Below are 18,895 nucleotides of genomic sequence, written 5' to 3' on the forward strand. Positions count from 1 at the left end.
TAAATAACCCAAATTGTAACTGTGGTTGCCAGGTTTCGGACACTATTGAGCATATCTTGTATGACTGTAGCCTTTTTGATATCTGTCGAAGAAAATTGATCACCTTCCTATACGACCGGCTGCAGGTCTGGCCGGCTCCTCTCCACGCTTTAGTAGAGGACACTGAGGGTTTTAACTTACTAAAAGATTGCTTTATTCAGTGTGCTAGTCATTACGGTCCCCAATAAAACTCTTTCTGCTGGCTGCGGCTTACTGTCACTGTTCCTGGCTGGGCTATTTAGTGCTTCTACTGGGTCTATCTTGGTATTATATGTTTTTGTATAGTTGTTTTATTTAGATGTATGTATTTGTTTCTAGTTTTTGTGTGTGTTTTTGTGGGTGTCGTATGCTCTGTTCCAACTCTAATATTGGAATAGGGTATGTTGCTTCACCCGCTGTCCCTTCTTTGTGCCATCATATTATTCTCATGTGCCAACTATGCCTAGGCTTCCCTGGGCCTCTTAGTGCTCTCTGAGCGGAAAGAGGTCTTTTCTGCAAAATAAAAAAAAAAAAAAAAAAAAAAAAAAGCCATAAACTTCTTTTGTCAACAAAGAGGGTTGTAAAATGACTCTCCGTGTAGCTAGAAAGCTGCGGTTTCTTTTATTTGAAAGAAAACAGATATACTTAGGTTATTTAAATAGTAAATTAATTGGAACTTTTTATTTACTTTTATTTTTACATTCTTTTTTTTGTAAATTTAAAATTAAATAATTATTTTTAATTTTTATTTTATTTGAAATTTAACAGTCGTAAACTGTGATAAATTTGTGACGGAAAACAAAAAACAAATTGATTCTAGCCCCAATTTGAAATGAGATATCACAATTTTAATAATTATATTTAAAAAAATTCAGATTTCCCACTGCACTGTGTTAATCACTTTTGATTCATTTCTGAACACCAGGGGGGGTTAAAACTGACAGGCCATAAATATAATTTAGGTAAGAACAGTAACCACATTTATGATGGATTAGTGTCATGCACTTGGCATGTTGACGATCTGACTCACAAATTCTGAGAAATGGTGGAGACGCTGGACAGGGGTCGAACGAATTAAGACCTGCTTGGGCATTTGTCACATGTGTGCGTAATAGTCTTCTGCCCCGCCTCTTTAGTCTTTGGTCAGAGTGGGTATGGAACAAAGCACATGGTAGTCTAGCTTGCCTTGCTCAAACACAATTCATTGCAGGCCTCAGAATTTTCAGCACAACGAGACATCATTTTGCAGAGTGAACTGTATAGCACCGAGCATTAAACACAAGGTCAATCACGAGAACTGTCAGTTACAAAAAGTGTGGACTAACAAGTACTGTTTTGTGCAACAGAACAACAGCATTATTTGCCTCTTGTGCAATGGAACAGTAGCAGTGCCAAAAGAATTCAACCTGAAGCGACATCATGAAAGCCAATACAAGGATTTCCTTCTGCAAGGTATGGAATGCGAACGGAAAATCAAATCGTTACAACAATCACTAATCAGCCAACAAAATGTGTTCAAGAAACAATCTGGAGAATTGGATGTGGCTGTTGAAGCCAGCCTAGAAATATCTGCTTTAATAGCCAAGAATGGAAAACCTTTCACAGATGGCGATATGATAAAAAAGTGTCTTATCATCGCAAGTGAGAAGATGTATCCTGAGAAGATAAAATATTTTCAAACAATCAGTCTTAACCGCATGATGATACAACGGAGAATCTCGCAAATTGCATCAGACATTTCTGGCCAACTTAACATTTTAGTTACAAACTGTGCTTATTTTTCTTTGGCTGTGGATGAATCCACTGACATATCATCAACAGCACAAGTGATTGTGTTTATTAGAAGTGTTTCACTAGATTTTATTGTGAATGAAGAATTTCTTGGCATGGCATCGCTTTCCGGACATACAACTGGTGCTGACTTACTAACTGGTTTATTGAGCATTTGCAACAAATCAGCACTGGACTTTGACAAGCTATACAGCATCGCCACTGATGGAGCACCATCTATGGTTGGATGTGAGAATGGCATGGTCACCTTGTCGAAAAACCACCTTGGAGACAGGCAAAAGGAGTTAGTCCAGTATCATTGCATAATTCACCAACAGCAACTTTGTGCAAAGAAGCTGTGATTTGAATGCCTGCTGAAAGATGTCTATGATACTGTGAACTTAATCTGCCATTATGGACTCAACCATCGACTCTTCACATCCTTTCTTGAAGAAATAGATGCTGATTACACTGACCTGCCCATGTATACTGAAGTTCGTTGGTTGAGCAATGCAATAGTCCTCAAGAGATTTGTGGAGCTATTGGGGCCTATTATCACTTTTCTCAAAGAACAAGGGAAAACTACATGGAATTTAGAGGTACAAAGATGGCAGTGTGATTTAGCTTTCCTTGCTGACATTACTGCTTATCTAAATGACCTTATTTTGAGATTGCAGGGAAAGATGCAACTTGTTTCTCAGTTGGCATTAACATCAATGCTTTTATGATCAAATTAGCACTTTTCAAGTCCCACATGCAATCAGAGAATTTTACACACTTTCCACATTGCAAGGCCACGAAAGAGAAATACCCACATATGAAGATGGATTACTCTAACCAAGTTAACACCCTCATTACATCATTCAATGAGAGGTTTTTATGAATTCCAGAAATACAAGATCTACCTGCAGCTTTTTTCAACTCCATTTGATGTGAAAGTGGAAGACGCCTCTCTAGATGTCCAACTTGAGCTAATAGACATCCAGTGCGGTGATGAATTGAAATCAGTTTAAAAATTCTAATCTCCTCACATTCTACAATGAACTGCCAGATACATTATTTCCAAAACTGAAAGACAATGCTCGATTTTGTGTAAGCATGTTTCGCAGTACCTATGTATGCAAACATGCGTTTTCACTTATGAATTTAAACAAGTGCAAGACACAAAACAGGTTAACCAACAAGAATGTGGAAAATCTGCTGGTTGTTTCAACATCTGCCATTACGCCAGACATCAAGTAGATTGCCGCCAGCATCCAATCTCAGCCATCACATTAATCACTTGAAGATCCGGCCCCCAGTCAGTAAACTTAATTCTAATTTGGCCCTTCTTCAGGAAAGGTTGTGCATCCCTGTATTAACAGTATAGATGTTCTAACTGGCAGTACAGTTGTTGTAGAGTTGTAAACTGGTTTGAGCTGTGTTATTGATTCAGTTGCGAGCAGATCCTCTAAATTTGAAGTTGAAGCATTGTAGTTAATTAATTCAGCTTCCAGATTAACTTCTGAAGTTGAAGTGTCATCGTTGTTCATTAATTGAGTTGCTGGCAAATTCTTTGATGTCAAGGTGTTGTCACTATGTTGCTGTTTAAGAAGCTGATCCAAGTCCTCTCCAGTAACAAGCTTCTAAGCAACTCCTTTGAAATATGAATAGATTGGAGTCATGTTTTTGGTTCTGTTCCAAATAAGACTTTGTAAGGTGATCATTGAATGGTACAATGAAGAGAGGAATTCTTCTGAAACTGAACAAAGTAACAACCTGTAGCCCAATTATTTGTGTCCTTGTCAATAAGCCAAGCACCTAACATAGCTTCGACATCTTGATTCGATTGCTCAACAGATCCTTGGCCTGCTGGATGTCTAGGCCTACCATTTACAATTTTACATGTTAGCCACACGAATGTCAATTCTTGTATGACAGCAGCTGTAAACTCGCAGCCATTGTCACTTTGCAATATATGAGGACAACCTACTTCCAGAAAGATTTTTAATAGCTCCATTGCTACTTCAGCCGCTCTTTTCAAAGTCAATGGCTGCAGAAAACTGAATTTCGTCATGTGATCCTGTAATGTAATAGTCATTTGTAATTTCTGTCTGGGGTTGACTGCAAGTCAACTAAATCCACTTGGCCATGATGGTTGAAGTCACAGGACAATTGGGCAAACGACAATTCCTTTTCTTGCAAATTTTTTTTTAGACTGACATACAATGCACAGTTTCAAAAACTCTAGAACAACTGAAGCGGGTATAAAGTATTGCGATTTCAAACTATACAGCATTTTATCTCTGCCTTCGTGGCCAGTTGACTAATGAGTTTCCTGAAGTATGTGATAAAATTCTTCTGCAGGCACTATTTTCACAACTGGATTGGAGTCAGACTTTCTCTTCAAAATCAAAGATTTTTTAGTACCTACTTCCATTAGATCGTATTTTTTCCTTAGTAATACTGTTTATTTGTCTGTTAAAACTTAAGTACTGGTACTAATTTAAATTGTTCAATGGCTGTGATAGCTTCTTCTATTCTTTCACGAGTCCACAACGGTTTTTCTTTATCATACTGTTTGCTCAAACATGTCCTGATAGTTTCATTGAACTGTTCTTCAAACACAAATTTGATTTGGGTCTGATTTTGTCCTGTATTCAAAGCAATTATTTTGATAATTGTACAAATTACAAGGAAAATAAAATATAAATGCACTCAACTATCGTTACGTAATAATTTGTGCAACTGCATGTGCCAGAGGTCACCGGCAGCTAGCCTGTTGAAGGGATGAGGGGGCAGGTAACTAGCGCAAGCAGTGCTATGCAAGTCCTGACTTGTTTATTTTATCTTTTCACTAAAATAATACAGGAATTTGATCAAATCACTCATTTTTTTAAGGAAATGACTATAGAATTGTCATTTAAACATCTTCAGTAAATTAATCATCTCCCTTAGGGATTTGACCAAATCCCCACTTTTATCATATCCCTGTGACATATACACTCAGTGCCATATGAATTAGCACACCAAGGAGGAGTTATTGTATCACTGGCATGCAGATAAGTCTCAAGCAGATATGGAAATGATTACAGTTATAGTGCAATAGCTCATTGTGTAATGCCACTGGAGGGCGTTAAAGTGAATCTCCTTTGGTCTATAAAAAAGTGCTCAAAGGCATCTTGTCTGTAGTTTACCTGTTGCAGAGGGATGCTGTATTACTAGAAATGCCTTCATGTCACAAAGAACCATATGAACAACTAACAGTTTGAGAAGGGATCATCAGGGCCATTAGTCTCAAGTTTTTCATGTTAAAACTCCCAATGTGTTGAAGGTGTCATGTACCATCTCACACTCTGACATCAAATTGGTAGTCTAGAGTTATAACTCATGTGCTTTCCCATCTCACCATGTAAGTTCTACTCACTTTGAGTTGAGCATGTAAAATCTCTACATGAAAGTGAGAATGGCTGACAGATATGGTATTCTGATCACAGTCGAAGCATTAGGTAGAGCTGAAAGAGTTGTTTAAGAAGGCAACAAATTTTTCCACCATGAGTAGATGCCATTTCTTTTTATGTCAAGTCAACACTAATAAAAAAATTTTAATTCATAATTGATAAAATTATACAGCAAATTTTTTCAAAAATAAATAGTAGTATCGAATTCATCAAAAAAGAGAATTAAAATGATAGTAAATTATATGTATAAATTATAAAGAACATAGACACTATAGTAAGATTATTTATTAATCAGAAGTGTTAAGTTCTAATTAATAAATAATCTTAATAGACAAAGCAATTTAAGAAATAGATCAAGAAAGAAAACTATATGAAGGATTAAATTAAAATACTTTTTCCATTACACAATGCATTTTTTAGCACACGCAATTAATTTTTCAACTAATTCTCTTCATAAATCAATTTGTCTTTTTCTTGTAAATTTGTTGTTGAATTTTCCATTGTTCATTTTCTTATTATTTTCTACGTATGTTACTAATATTTCTTTTTGTTCATTTTTTAAAATAAAACATTGAAGGTTTCCATTTTGTTTCTGCGCACTATATTGTAATAAGACAAAACTTTTAACTGTAACACGTGTAAACTAATTCACATTGATTTGTTTACAACTTGTTACAGTTAAGTTGATTGGTCAAATCATTATAGTTGCAAACCCAGATGCATTGTAAATAATCCCATCATGCTTAACAACACATGTAACCAAGTGAGTATGATGTATTTCTGCTCACCTTTAGAGTTCGCTCAATGGGTCTAACTTGAGACTACATATTATGTGAGTCATAGTAACACGAGTGAGTTCAATGAAGTCAATTTGAATACAACATGAAAAACTCAAGACTAAGGGCCCAGGTTGAAAGAAGCTGGATGGTCATCTTGCCAAATAGCCCATCACCTAGGCCATTCTAACAACACTGTGAGGAGTGTTGGGATCAGTGGACAAGAGAGAGCTCACACACATGGTATCAGGGGTCGGGATGTCCTCAGCAGACCACTAGCTGTGACAAGTTCACACAGCTGACTGTAATGTTGTCCACCATCCGGACACAGGTGACACCATCAATACAGGCCTGTGTCTGTCCATGCCATTTTAAGGCACCTAGGTGAGAAACATTTGGTATCATGACAGCCATTGTGTGTGCTACCATTGACAGATACCCATCATTGCCTCTGTTTGAAGTGTGTCACTCCAGATAGGATTGGACTGCAACAGAATGAAACCAGGTCATCTACAGCAATGAATCCAGATGATGTGTTCGTGTCTGGAGGCCCCGTGGTAAATGCCTCAATCTTGCCTATGCTTTGGAGTGGCACAGCCAGTGTGATGATCTGGAGTACCATCACTTATGACAGCTGGTCATTTCTAGCACTGATCCAAAAGACCATGACAGCCCAGCGGTATGTTAGTGACATCCTGCAGCAACATGTGTTGTCTCTCATGGTAGGGCTCCCAAGAGCCATTTTCCAACAGGACAATGCTTGACTACACATAGCAAAGGTGTCACAGGACTGCCTCTGTCACATTGACACACTTCCCTGGACTGCCTGGTCCCAATTTGTCACCAATCAAACATGTCTGGGATCACCTGGGATGCCAAATGGGCCGAGTTTAGCTAAACTAGAGGATCGCTTGCAGCAACTATGGACTGAGATGCCGCAGGACATCATATGGCACCTGTATGCCTCTATGCATGCCTGTATTGCATCATGTATTCACACTGCAGTGGCCCAACAGGGTATTAGAATCTCTTTTCCTCCTTTATTGTTTTTCCCGCAATAAATGATCCTTTTGCTTTAATTTTATAATCACTTACTTATATTGCCATTATATTCACACATGTACAATTTCATTTGACTGCAATAACTCCTTCTAGGTGCACTAATTTTTATGGCAATGAGCTGTGTATAGATACACACACACACACACACACACACACAAAATTACATTAATAATTTTTTAGAAAAAATATGGGTATACATTTGTTATTATGGAAAAAAAACATGCTAGGAGAAAATAGGAAAGAAAAACATTTATTTTTATGTACAAATTAAATCACAAATAAGGATTACGAACTAATAAAAGATAATAAAAATAATAATGAACACCAAACATTTGTATTTCTCAGATTCTCAACTGTATACCTACTTTTGCACCCTCCTGTACACTAATTAATTTATAATGAATTAAAATTTGTAGAAATGTTTTCTGAAAATGAATATATAATTTTCAAAAATATTTAATGTCGATTAACTATATCAACTAAGCAGTTGTTCTAAAATTTAAAAAATAAAAGATAAATAATTTTAAAAAAATTATAAATAATTAAAACTTAAATCAATTTACAAAATTAAAACAACTTCTTACAGAGATACTGGAAAGAATAATTCACACTCAAGAACCTTAGGAGTCCAGTAGCAACAATACTTTAATGGAAAACTAACATTTTTGACTGTACCCCAGTCTTCCTCAGGTTTTTAACCAGTAAGATTCAAACATGGAATTCATAGAACAAATGGGCGACACTAGCAGTTAGCAATCTTTTTCTATGCCATTATTTATATCTTATTATTCATTGTTTATGATATAGATATATTTCTATCGCCATTGTAACATATGTGGTTAAAAGTTGTCTACACATGCTTAGCTTGTTCCATATACAGTAGAGTCCCATACAACACACAAATAAAACAAGCAACGACCCTCAAATTTTGTCAATCAGAGGTACAGTACATGTTTTTTTTCAACTTATAGGCCAAGGTTTAAACTTTCATAAATCATGTGATAAAGCAGGTTTCAATAACGTGATTTCCTATAATGAGTAACAAATCCCCCACGTTGTACGGAACTCTACTGTATTTTAAAAATAATTTTTGAACATGTTGTTCTATGCATTCCATGTTCGAATCTTACTGGTTAAAAACCTGAGGAAGAGTGGGATACAGTTGAAAACATTAGTTTTCCATTAGTGTTGTTGTTACTGGATGCCTAAGGTTCTCAAGTGTAAATCTAGAAAAGTTGTATTAGCATGTGAGAGCAAATATTCATAACCTTTACAAGAGTTGTCTTATTTTTCTCATTATGATTTGATTTTAAACATTCAAGACTACTTTCAGTTCAAGAAAAATTCGTATCAAAGCTTGTTACTGATACTATTATAAAATGCCAATAGTTAATGAAAACAAAAAGAAAGAAATGCAAACCAATATAAAATACTGCTAGTAAGACAGACATTATTTCACAAGATAATGATGAGACCATTGATGGTTTCCAAAGAAATTTTGATGGCAGATGAGTATATAGTATATAAATAATTTTACACTTTCTTTAAAGACACTTTAGACAAAGGAAAAGCTGTTGGATGGATTTGATTGCAACTTAAAACTGACAGATAAACTGTAAGTTATCTGCAGGAAGTTAGAGTACTAACCTTAACAATTGAGTTTATTTATATTAAACTCAACTGGTTTTTACACATATATTATTTGACTTTTTGTGTTCTAGTTTGTTTCATCACATCTCTTAAAAATAATCCTTACAATTTTAAATATTAAATTTGTTAAGTGAAATAATTACAAAGTAAAATTTTGTAAAGATACAATAAATAATTATTGAAAAAACTACTTACTAATAATACTACATCTCCTTTCTTGGCTACAGAAAAAATTCTTTGAATCCATTCAGGTACACGAGATTGCTGTCTTAAAGTTGTAATTTTTTGAGTTTGTTTCACTGTTTTATCATTCTCAGGTAATGATAAAACATTTGTTGAACTACATTTATTTTCATCAGAAATTTTTGAAAATAATTCAAAATTCATACTCTGACGAGAATGACCCTGCTTCTGTTTGGAGCGTAGGCCACAACCTATAGTATGTCCATGAAAATCTTGAGATTTACGAGTATGACGAACTTCACTATCTGATAAGCACAATCTAGAATAATCTTTATCTTCTCGTTTTCTGTGATGACGATTGCTTCTTGCATATTGCATTTCATTGGAGTTTCCTTCCATACCTGTTGATGAGACAGCTTTTCTTAAATATCTAAGAGTCCTTTTTAAAGAACTGCATGGAATAGGTTCTACTCCATTATTATGTAAGGAATGTGATAGTTTTGTTCCAGATGAAGAAAGAGGTAGATTTGATGACAAAAAATCTTTGCTAAAATCACTATTGATACTTTTAATCCCTTTTCGATTAGCTTTACTTTCTTGTTCAGATTCAGAAGTAACTAACAATTCATTTGGTTGGGACTTTCCACAATAATCAGAAAAAATTGATTGACCAAAATTTGTAGCTTGTACAGTTGAACCTTCTTTTGAATGAATTTCTTTTCTAATTAATGATGGTGAAACAAACAATTTATCTTTAATCTTGCAGTTATTTAAATTAGCTATACCACAAGAGGAATGATTAGATGTAATATGATTAAGATAGGAAGTGGTAGTTATTGGTTCATTCATTGCACAAGATGATACAGCTCCAGTATCATCTTCCCGATCAACAGCACCAAGTGCCAGTTCACTTAATGTGTCTATAATTGACACAGTTTTTAGTTTAGCTGATTTTCGCATCCGATAATGCTTTGTGACATCAACAGGAATGTCATAAAAATTAAAAAGACATAATTCATTGTCATCTAAAACAAATTCTTCTAGCATTTTTCTCTCTTGTTCTTTATGATCAATAGCTGTCTCAGTCTTTTGAGTCCTAGAATTTCCAAATCCCAATTTTGCTTTATGTACTCGTTGAATGCCTTTTGATGGTAATTTATTTTTTTCGTGTGAAAGTACTTTATCCTAAATTTTAAAAAATAAAAATATGAATCATTATCCTTTATTTGTATTTCAAAAAATGTTGTTATATAAATTTAAACTGCAATAGATAGATAAAAAACAGTAACTATATATATAAGGAATAATTTAAATTCTTTGAGTCATGCTACTTTATTGCAGGTATCACTTATGAACCTGTACATAAATTTTTACCATGTAGAAATTTATGTACAGCTGGTCTACAACTCATTAGTACCTGAAGTCATCTACAAATCAACAGAATTGTAAACAAACATAAATAATATCAAATTAAGGAAACCAATTTACACGAATTGTAAAATTCCAAGGATTAATTCTCTTATTAAAACAATTTTGACCATACAAATAATTCTGGATTTGACCATAATAATTCAGTTCAAATCCTTTTTAACATTCCAACTAGAGACAGATGGTTAACAACTTTAAACACCGATGACATAATATTAAAAAACACATACAATATATAATTGGTGTCGACCTTTTCTTTGAAGATCCAACATCAACAACACAGCATTAAAATTTTTCACATTATCACTCAGGTAAATATCTGTGTAAGGAACTGAGTCCGAGCGTTATTTTTATTTTATTATTATTTTTCGTTTTATTATATTTTGTTTGGGGCTTATGTTTAGTTAGGACGAAGGTTCCCCACCACTCTCTTATCAGTAACCAAAAAAAAAAAAGATGATGATAAACCAACTCATGAAAGAACGAGCACCGTAGGAAAAAATCACGCGCACTTGTGCTGCCCAGCGGAAATAAACAGTCCGCAGAAAAAAAAATGGAGGGGGAAATCCCCACACTCACTAGAAAAAAAATACTTACTAAACCGTCATAAAACATCCCAGAAAATTGTGCTAAATGCTTTGTAAACGGTTTATAAGATTTTGTCGGAGAATTGAAGCTGCCAGAAAGAAATTTGATGTTAGAAAAACTAAGTATGTAAATAAGGGGAGTAACCTAGCTGAATTGTGATGTCACCTCACAGCATAAAACCAGCACGCTAACCGAAGACGATCGAGGTGATTGCTGATTGAGGTGATTCCTGGTCGAGGTGTACTACTGAGTGAAAGATTTGAGGCGAAGTCCAGATTGAGAATTAGGCGATCCAAGGTGTTTAAAGAGGAATTCGATTTGACGATAGCAAAAGGATTGAGGAAACAGGTTCCTAGTATAGTGAGGTGACGGATAGACATTTAGTTCGTAAGAGATTTTGTGCATAGTTCTTAAGTATTTGATTTGTCAAATTTTCAAAGGGGAATTAAGATTAAGTTAAGCTAAGTAGCTGAGTTTTATTGTCGGGTTGACTTGTTGATTTTCGTTAATAAATTTTGTTTTGGATTATAGACAATTGTACATAGTTAAATTCGATTTACTAATTAAATATATTTGAAACTTTTGCTTTGACTTGATATTTGTCGTTATTCTTACTAATTTTTTCAGTGCACGCGTAAAAGCCCAGGCCTGGCAAACTAATCTCAAATCCGTGTAAAGTACCCGTTAGGTTAACGGAAGTTTTACCGGCCGCAGTTAGTGTCGGTTTCCTAAGATACTAAAAATAGTACTTTACATCTGTTGTATTTATACACATCTGTAGACCTCTGGTGGAAATCCAGGAATTCATTGTAATTAGCATATTTACATAAATTGTAAATTTCAAGGATTAATTCTCTTATTAAAACAATTTTGACCAGACAAATAATTCTGGGTCAGTTCAATCCTTTTTAATATTTCTAACTAGAGACAGAACTGAGTTTGAATTGACCCAGAATTATTTGTATGATCAAAATTGTTTTAATAAATAAACCAATTTTATATTTATTAAAGCCGTAATCTTTTCATCTTATTTATGTCATCTTCAGCATATTAAAAATAAACAGAATACAGAGCTAAAAATCTAACATATACAGTAGAGACTCATAAATCGGAACCCCGGTAATCGGAATGATTTTCAGTCAGACTGTGTCGTGCTGAATCGAACGTTTTTGATACTAAATTTACTTCTAAAGTATAATTTTCATGTTTTTATATTCTTCAATATATTTATTTTGTTTGTACAAAATGCAGAAATAATTTTTAACGATACAATAGCCTCGATTATTATTATAAAAATTTTCGTTAGGCTTAAAATCGACGAAAATTCAACACAAAGCGACACGCAACGGAGAAAAATTCAACACGAAGCGACATGCAACGGAGAAAAATTTGAACATCGGACAGGTTAATATATTTTTTCGCACATAATCCGTAATCGAAACAAATCCCTAATCTGAACAACCCCAGTTCTCAATTGATTCCGATTTTCGGTTCACTACTGTACATCTAAATATCAATTATGGTAGCTGTATTAACATTCTTTAAATATATGTCTCTTTAATCCAAATGAAAATTGGTTTTGGTAGACTATCAAAACAGCTGTTGTGATAGTCTACCAAAACCAATTTTCATTCAGATATCTTATTAATTATAATAAATTTATTTTTAATTTAGAATGCTCTGGAAGAAAAGAATTGGCCCAGAGCAAGACTCAAACAAGTAACTCCCATCTATCATGCAGTTGAGTGCCAGTTATGTTACATAGACCTCTCTCTGATTTTTGCCTCCAGAACTATTAATAATTTATATATAACCATACTGGTTACTCACAGCACTGACTAGGGACGACCTAAGCATCCACTTAAAAGGCCATCCATGGCATTCGGCTAGCTATACCAGAACAGGTATATGGGCTATAAGAGGCATCTACTAGAGTTCTCCTAAATAAGGGCAGCATATACTCATTGCTCAGATGTAAATGATACATCTATTGAATGCAATTATATTAAAACAATAGTGAGAAATTAGAGATTTTCCATTGAAACAATTAATGGATTGATTAATTTGTTCATTTCAACAATCAATCCACAACCCGATTATTAAGTAATGTCTAATATTAATGATTAGTTATAAAGTAATTTGACTAGAGGTAGGTAGTTAAGCCAACATCTCAGGATAATTTTTGTAATTATAATAACTAAATTTTTTTTAATTTCTGGGAAAAGGATTGGCCTGATGGAGGACTCAAACGTGCAACTCCTGCATATCATGCAGATGCATTGCCAATTATCTGATCCTTGATACCAGAGCTATTAATTTAGATATAATACCCTTTCACATTTAAAAATGGCTGCATTCAGAGTGCTGGTCAAGAAGACCTTTATACACTTGCCCAATCCTCTCGACAGAACAAGGAAACTTAAATACATCACTCAGGTAAAACATGGATACTATCTTAACCTCATAAAAAAAAATCTAATCAATGGATTCCAGATGCCTTCCACTTGCAATGAGGACAACTCTAAAACATACCAAGTAATCTAGTATAACCAGCAACTCTAACTTTCACAAACAAATTGCCAATACCAATAATTTCAATCTGGCTTTTAAAAGAAATCCCACAATTCATTCCATCTTAAAGAATTTTAAAGATCTGGTAGATATCAAATCCCTATTTGGGATCTATTCCATTCCTCTCACAAATGTTTTAGCAAAAATTTTGTATAAGTAGGAAAAACCACAAGATCTTTGGACAAACAAATTAAGAAGCATATACACTTAGTGTGGAGCAGGGCCTATGCTCCACACTAAGTGTATATGCTGCCAAAAATGTCACCTACAATCAAGCCCACATCCTAAATCCAGGCTCTGATTGGACCATTTTAAAACACTTGGAAAGAATGAAAATCTATAAAGCATCCTTTATAGATGCTGCTATCAATCAATGGGAGGCAGACACCTTCTCTCATGTCTGGAGATCCTTGTATGAAATTCCCTTTGATTCTAACAATCTCAACTTACAAACCATCTATCTCCCAGAGGAGATGACATCATTTGTCACATGTATAGTCCATCCAACAGAATTCATCTAAGTTCATTTTTTTAAAAAAAATCTTGTTCTATCTTCTAGTCTATTTTATCAACCTGAAGATGACAGTTTAAAATTGTTGAAAATGTTTGTTTCTTGCTTAAACTTTATTTTTACTGGATTTTCTAATTTAAATGTGTATTTACTCATGTATCATATACAGTTCTTAAAAGATGTTGCTTGTAATAGAAAAGATATAATCTTACCTCTTTCCGTCCTGTGGACCATGCATAGCTGCTTCGTATAGGCCTACCAAAAGATGGATGTTCCTCTTTGGTTTCAGCTGAACGGAATAATGACCAAATGCATTTTTTGCCTTCACTTCGCTGAATACCAATATCTTCTGCATGTTGTCCTATAAAACAAAATTACATTTCTTTTCCTTTTGCATAAAGTAATTTCTTTCATATGAATACAGTCGACTCCGCATAAGTCGACACCCGGATAACTTGACACTTGTCGGTTACATAGTCGGTTTATTGTGATCCCAGCTGACTTACATAGGCATTAATGTTATTAACCTTAAAAAACTCAGTTTACTCGACATTGTTTAACTTGTCACCACTGGATAAATCAACATACTTTTTCTGTTTCACACTTTTTGGAATTCTGATAAGTCGACTTCCCTCCTGAAAAAATGAGTTCACACTGTACAATAAGCTGTGTGGTGTGAACTCATTTTTCAGGGGGGAGTCAACTTATCAGAATTCTAAAAAGTGTGAAACAGAAAAAGTATGTTGATTTATTTAGTGGTGATGAGTTAAATGATGTCGAGTAAACCAAGTTTTTTAAGGTTAATAACATTAATGCCTATGTAAGTCGGCCGGGACCACAAAAAACTGACTACGTAACCGACAAGTGTCGAGTTATCCAGATGTCAACTTATGCGGAGTCGACTGTATTTTATGATTGATCAGAAGTTACTTAATATAACATAAGATAGAACAATTTTTTGCTTCAAAATTTTCAATTTTTCTTCTATTTTATCATATGTAGTTTGATTGTTGCTAAGCACCCTAGTATTTGCATGCAAATCCTTCTTAGACCCACATTTCTGCATTAGAATAATTAATTAAAAATGCATTAGTTGATAGTTGAAAGAAACAGCCTTACCAAAATGTATAGCCCAGGGGAAAGGGGGGAGAGAAAAGGGAGGTGAAGGGGAAGAGGAGAGAAAGGAAGAAATATATTATTCAATTAAAAAAAGCAGTTTACTGTATCAATATATTTTCTAATGAACTCGTTACAGATTAAAATATTATTGTTTAATCTTTTATGTAAAAATTCCATATTTATGTGTAATAATTACTGTTATGAAAATAATTATTTTTCTCTCCCAAATATGGTGAAATTATTATTAGTAATAAACATGTTAATACAAAAACATTACAATACAGAAACATTACAGTACAAAATAAATTAATAGGATTAGCAGAAAAAGTTATCAATATTTGGATGACAAACATCTCTCAAAAAATTCCAACAATACTAGAAGCAACAAAAATGTTCCATTAATATTTAAAATTTGATTTAACTTAGCCCTATAGAGGAAGAAAAGAGGGAGAAATGGTGGAAGAAGAAGACTATAGTTAGAAAAATTGGGGAAAGGAACATAGAAGGGTAGGGTGTAGGATCCCAGAGGTGTCTTGCCATTTATTGACAAGTATTTTTACATCAATTACATTAATTTATTAATAAATTCACAATATAAAATTAAAATATTCATTTATATACAATTAATAGCATGTTTTCATTAGTGACAACTGAATTTATAAACCACCAGACTACAATTTGTGTTTGTATTAGCACAAGGTTTACTTATGGAACACATCTTTAAAGTAAAGTTTGTTATGCTAAAACACTTGAACAAAAGTCATAGTAGCCTTCAATAAAGAGTGTGTTATCTATATCCTGGGTGGAAATATATATTTGCTGATGTGACATTAACACTGAAAGTTCAAGTCCAAATCCAAGTACTCTTCTTCATTTTTGTCCATTTCCTGTAGTTGATTACTGGTACTTCCAATTTTTCCACTGTCTACCTGAAGTGATGAACTACAAGTTGTGGGGAACAGAGCATGAGTTTTGTTGATATAATCCTTCAATGTATTAAGTAATACTTTATTAGAAAAGAGGTCAACCTCTTTAGGAGACCACTTGGAACCTGCCACTAAGCACCTCATCTGGAAGTTTTCACAAATGTTTTTGTTGTAAGGAACTGAGTCCGAACCTTATTTTTTATTTTATTATTATTTCCGTTTTATTATCTTTTGTTTGGGGTTTATGTTTATTTAGGACGAAGGTTCCCCACCACTCTCTTGTTAGTAATGAAAAATGAAGATAAAACAACTCACGGAGAAATAAGCACCATAGGAAAAAATCTTGCGCACTTGCGCTGCCCGGCGGAAGTAACAGTCCACAGAAAAAAAATGGAGGGGGAGTCCCCACAATCACTAGTAGAGAAATACTTGATAAACCGTCTTAAACATCCCAGAAAATTATGATAAATATTTTGTAAACGGTTTATAAGCTTTGTCGGAAACTTAAAGCTGCCAGAACAGAAAGTTAATGTTAGGCAACTAAGTATGTAAATAAGAGGAGTAACCCAGCTCAAGTGTGACGTCACCTCACAGTATAAAACCCGCACGTTAACCGAAGAAGGAGAGGTGAGTTCCAAACCGAGGTGAATTCCAAATCGAGGCGACTGTGAGAGCGAGGTTAATTCGAAAGCGAAGTATTTTCTGATAGAAGTCCAGATTGATAGTTGGACGATCCAAGGTGTTAAAGAGGAGTTCGATTGACGATTTGACGATATCGAAAGGATTGAGGAAATAGTTTCTTCGTATAGTGAGGTGACGGATAGACGTTTAATTAGTAAGAGATTTTGTTCATAGTTTCTAAGTATTTGATTTGTCGAATTTCAAAGGGGAATTACTATTAAGTTAAGCTAAGTTTATTGTCGGGTTGACTTGTTGATTTTCGTTAATAAATTTTGTTTGGAATTATTGATATTTGTACATAGTATGTTCTAGTTGCTAATTAAATATATTTGAACTTTTGATTTGACTTGATATTTATCGTTGTTATTACTAATTTTTCGGTGCACGCTTAAAAGCCCAGGCCTGGCAAACTAATCTCGAATCCGCGTAAAGTACCCGTTAGGTTAACGGAAGTTTTACCGACCGTAATTATAGTCGGTTTCCTAAGATACTAAAAAAAATAGTACTTTACATTGTGAGTAGTGCAGTGAAATGTGAAATGGTTGACATCTCCTTTGCTGTCTGTATCCATGATGCAGTGTCCATTTTCACATTTTTTGAAGTGGAACAGGTAACTTTGGAAATTACCATGTCCCATAAAACACTGAGTGAGCTAATAGGTAGGCCTAAAACTTCTATGTTCCTTTCTGATATATATAGAAGAAATAAATTTAAAGCATTGACTTTCCCATAAATGATGTCCCAATAGCTTCTGATTTTGTTTAGAATATTTTTAAGCGATATCCTGGAGTATGTGACCATTGAGTCTGCTTGAGTAGCTTTTTTGGCTAGTCAGTCACCAGTTCATTACCACAGTAATCCATGGCCAGGAATCCAATTGAAGTAAATTTTCTGTTGATTACCAATGTTGTTGGCCAGTATGATGATATTTGTTGCTAGAGATTGTTTTTGTTTAATATATGGAGAGCAGTCTTACTGTCCGACTAGATATATTGTAGTAGAGGGCCCTATAGATGGCCCACAACACCACTTGAGTAATGCTGCAATAGTTACCATTTTAAAGGCAGCCTGATAGGTTGTCTTATCATGCTTGTCCCTGATCACTATCCCAGAGTCAACACCCCTATCATTTAGAAACCCATTAGTGAAGACTTTCCACTGGTTATTCTTCATAATATTGGGGTGAAAATCCATATTGATATCAAATTTATCTTTTTCCAATGTATTAGTAAGTGTTGTTCCACTGTCAGTGTTATTGTTACAGATGTCTATTATCAAGTCTTCACTGTTGGATGAGAGGCTGTCTGCATTTAATAATGCATTAACCTTTTCTGTAGAGTTATTTTTCAAGTTGCCTCTTATCAAAAACCATTCCCAGATTATTTCTTTAACCCTTTTAAAGTCATGACATTTCACTATTTAATATTTGACAACTGCCACAGCAAACTTTACTTACTCAAGGTAATTCCACTTATATCATTTATATATCAAAAAATCCAGCTATTATTATACACATATGAAAGAATTGACGTATATACATTACTTTTTGTTGTTTATGGTAGTAAAGTTTCTTTTCTCTAGTGTAAAAAATTTGTCCCAAAAAAATAATATGTTAAAAATGACAGTTTGAATATTACAGTACTTATAATTTACAACAATTTGATCACAGATAAAATTTTTTGATTATATAATTCATTTCCATGAGTAATCCTGCATGAACAGCCATTTTGTTCTGTACATTTTGATCAAAACAAACTCAAACAGTTTTTTGAAACAAGGAAATTTATTAAAATTATAAATACAGTAGAGCGTCGAAAAGTGGAACGTTGGTAATTGAAATGGCCGGAAACTGGAACGATTTTCAGTTGGACTGTGTCGTGCTGAATCGAACGTTTTTGATACTAAATTTACTTCTAAAGTATAATTTTCATATTTTTTATATTCTTCAATATATTTATTTTGTTTGTACAAAATAAAAAAATAATTTTTAACGTTACGATAGCCTCGATTATTATTATAAAAATTTTCGTCAGGCTTAAAATCAACGAAAATTCAACACAAAGCGACACGCAACGGAGAAAAATTCAACAGGAAGCGACACGCAACAAAGAAAAATTTGAACATCGGACAGGTTAATATATTTTTTCGTACATAATCGGAAATTGGAAAAAA

At 34.0% G+C, this 18,895-nt stretch overlaps 1 protein-coding gene across 5 annotated transcripts in view; it reads right to left on the bottom strand.

Annotated features, from left to right (window-relative positions):
• LOC136980485 (uro-adherence factor A-like) overlaps window positions 1-18,895 on the bottom strand; it is a 147,246-nt gene that overhangs the window by 88,146 nt on the left and 40,205 nt on the right. For all 5 annotated transcript variants that reach the window (XM_067276605.1, XM_067276604.1, XM_067276607.1 and 2 more), the window contains exons 4-5: window positions 14,210-14,358; window positions 8,912-10,084 (exon numbers count right to left, since the gene is read on the bottom strand). In XM_067276605.1, coding sequence (XP_067132706.1) covers window positions 8,912-10,084; window positions 14,210-14,358 — 1,322 coding nt within the window. The remainder of the gene's footprint in view (window positions 1-8,911; window positions 10,085-14,209; window positions 14,359-18,895) is intronic.

Source organism: Centruroides vittatus, unplaced genomic scaffold, assembly GCF_030686945.1.
Source record: "Centruroides vittatus isolate TY-2023 unplaced genomic scaffold, ASM3068694v2 contig_7, whole genome shotgun sequence".
NCBI classification, from domain to species: domain Eukaryota; kingdom Metazoa; phylum Arthropoda; class Arachnida; order Scorpiones; family Buthidae; genus Centruroides; species Centruroides vittatus.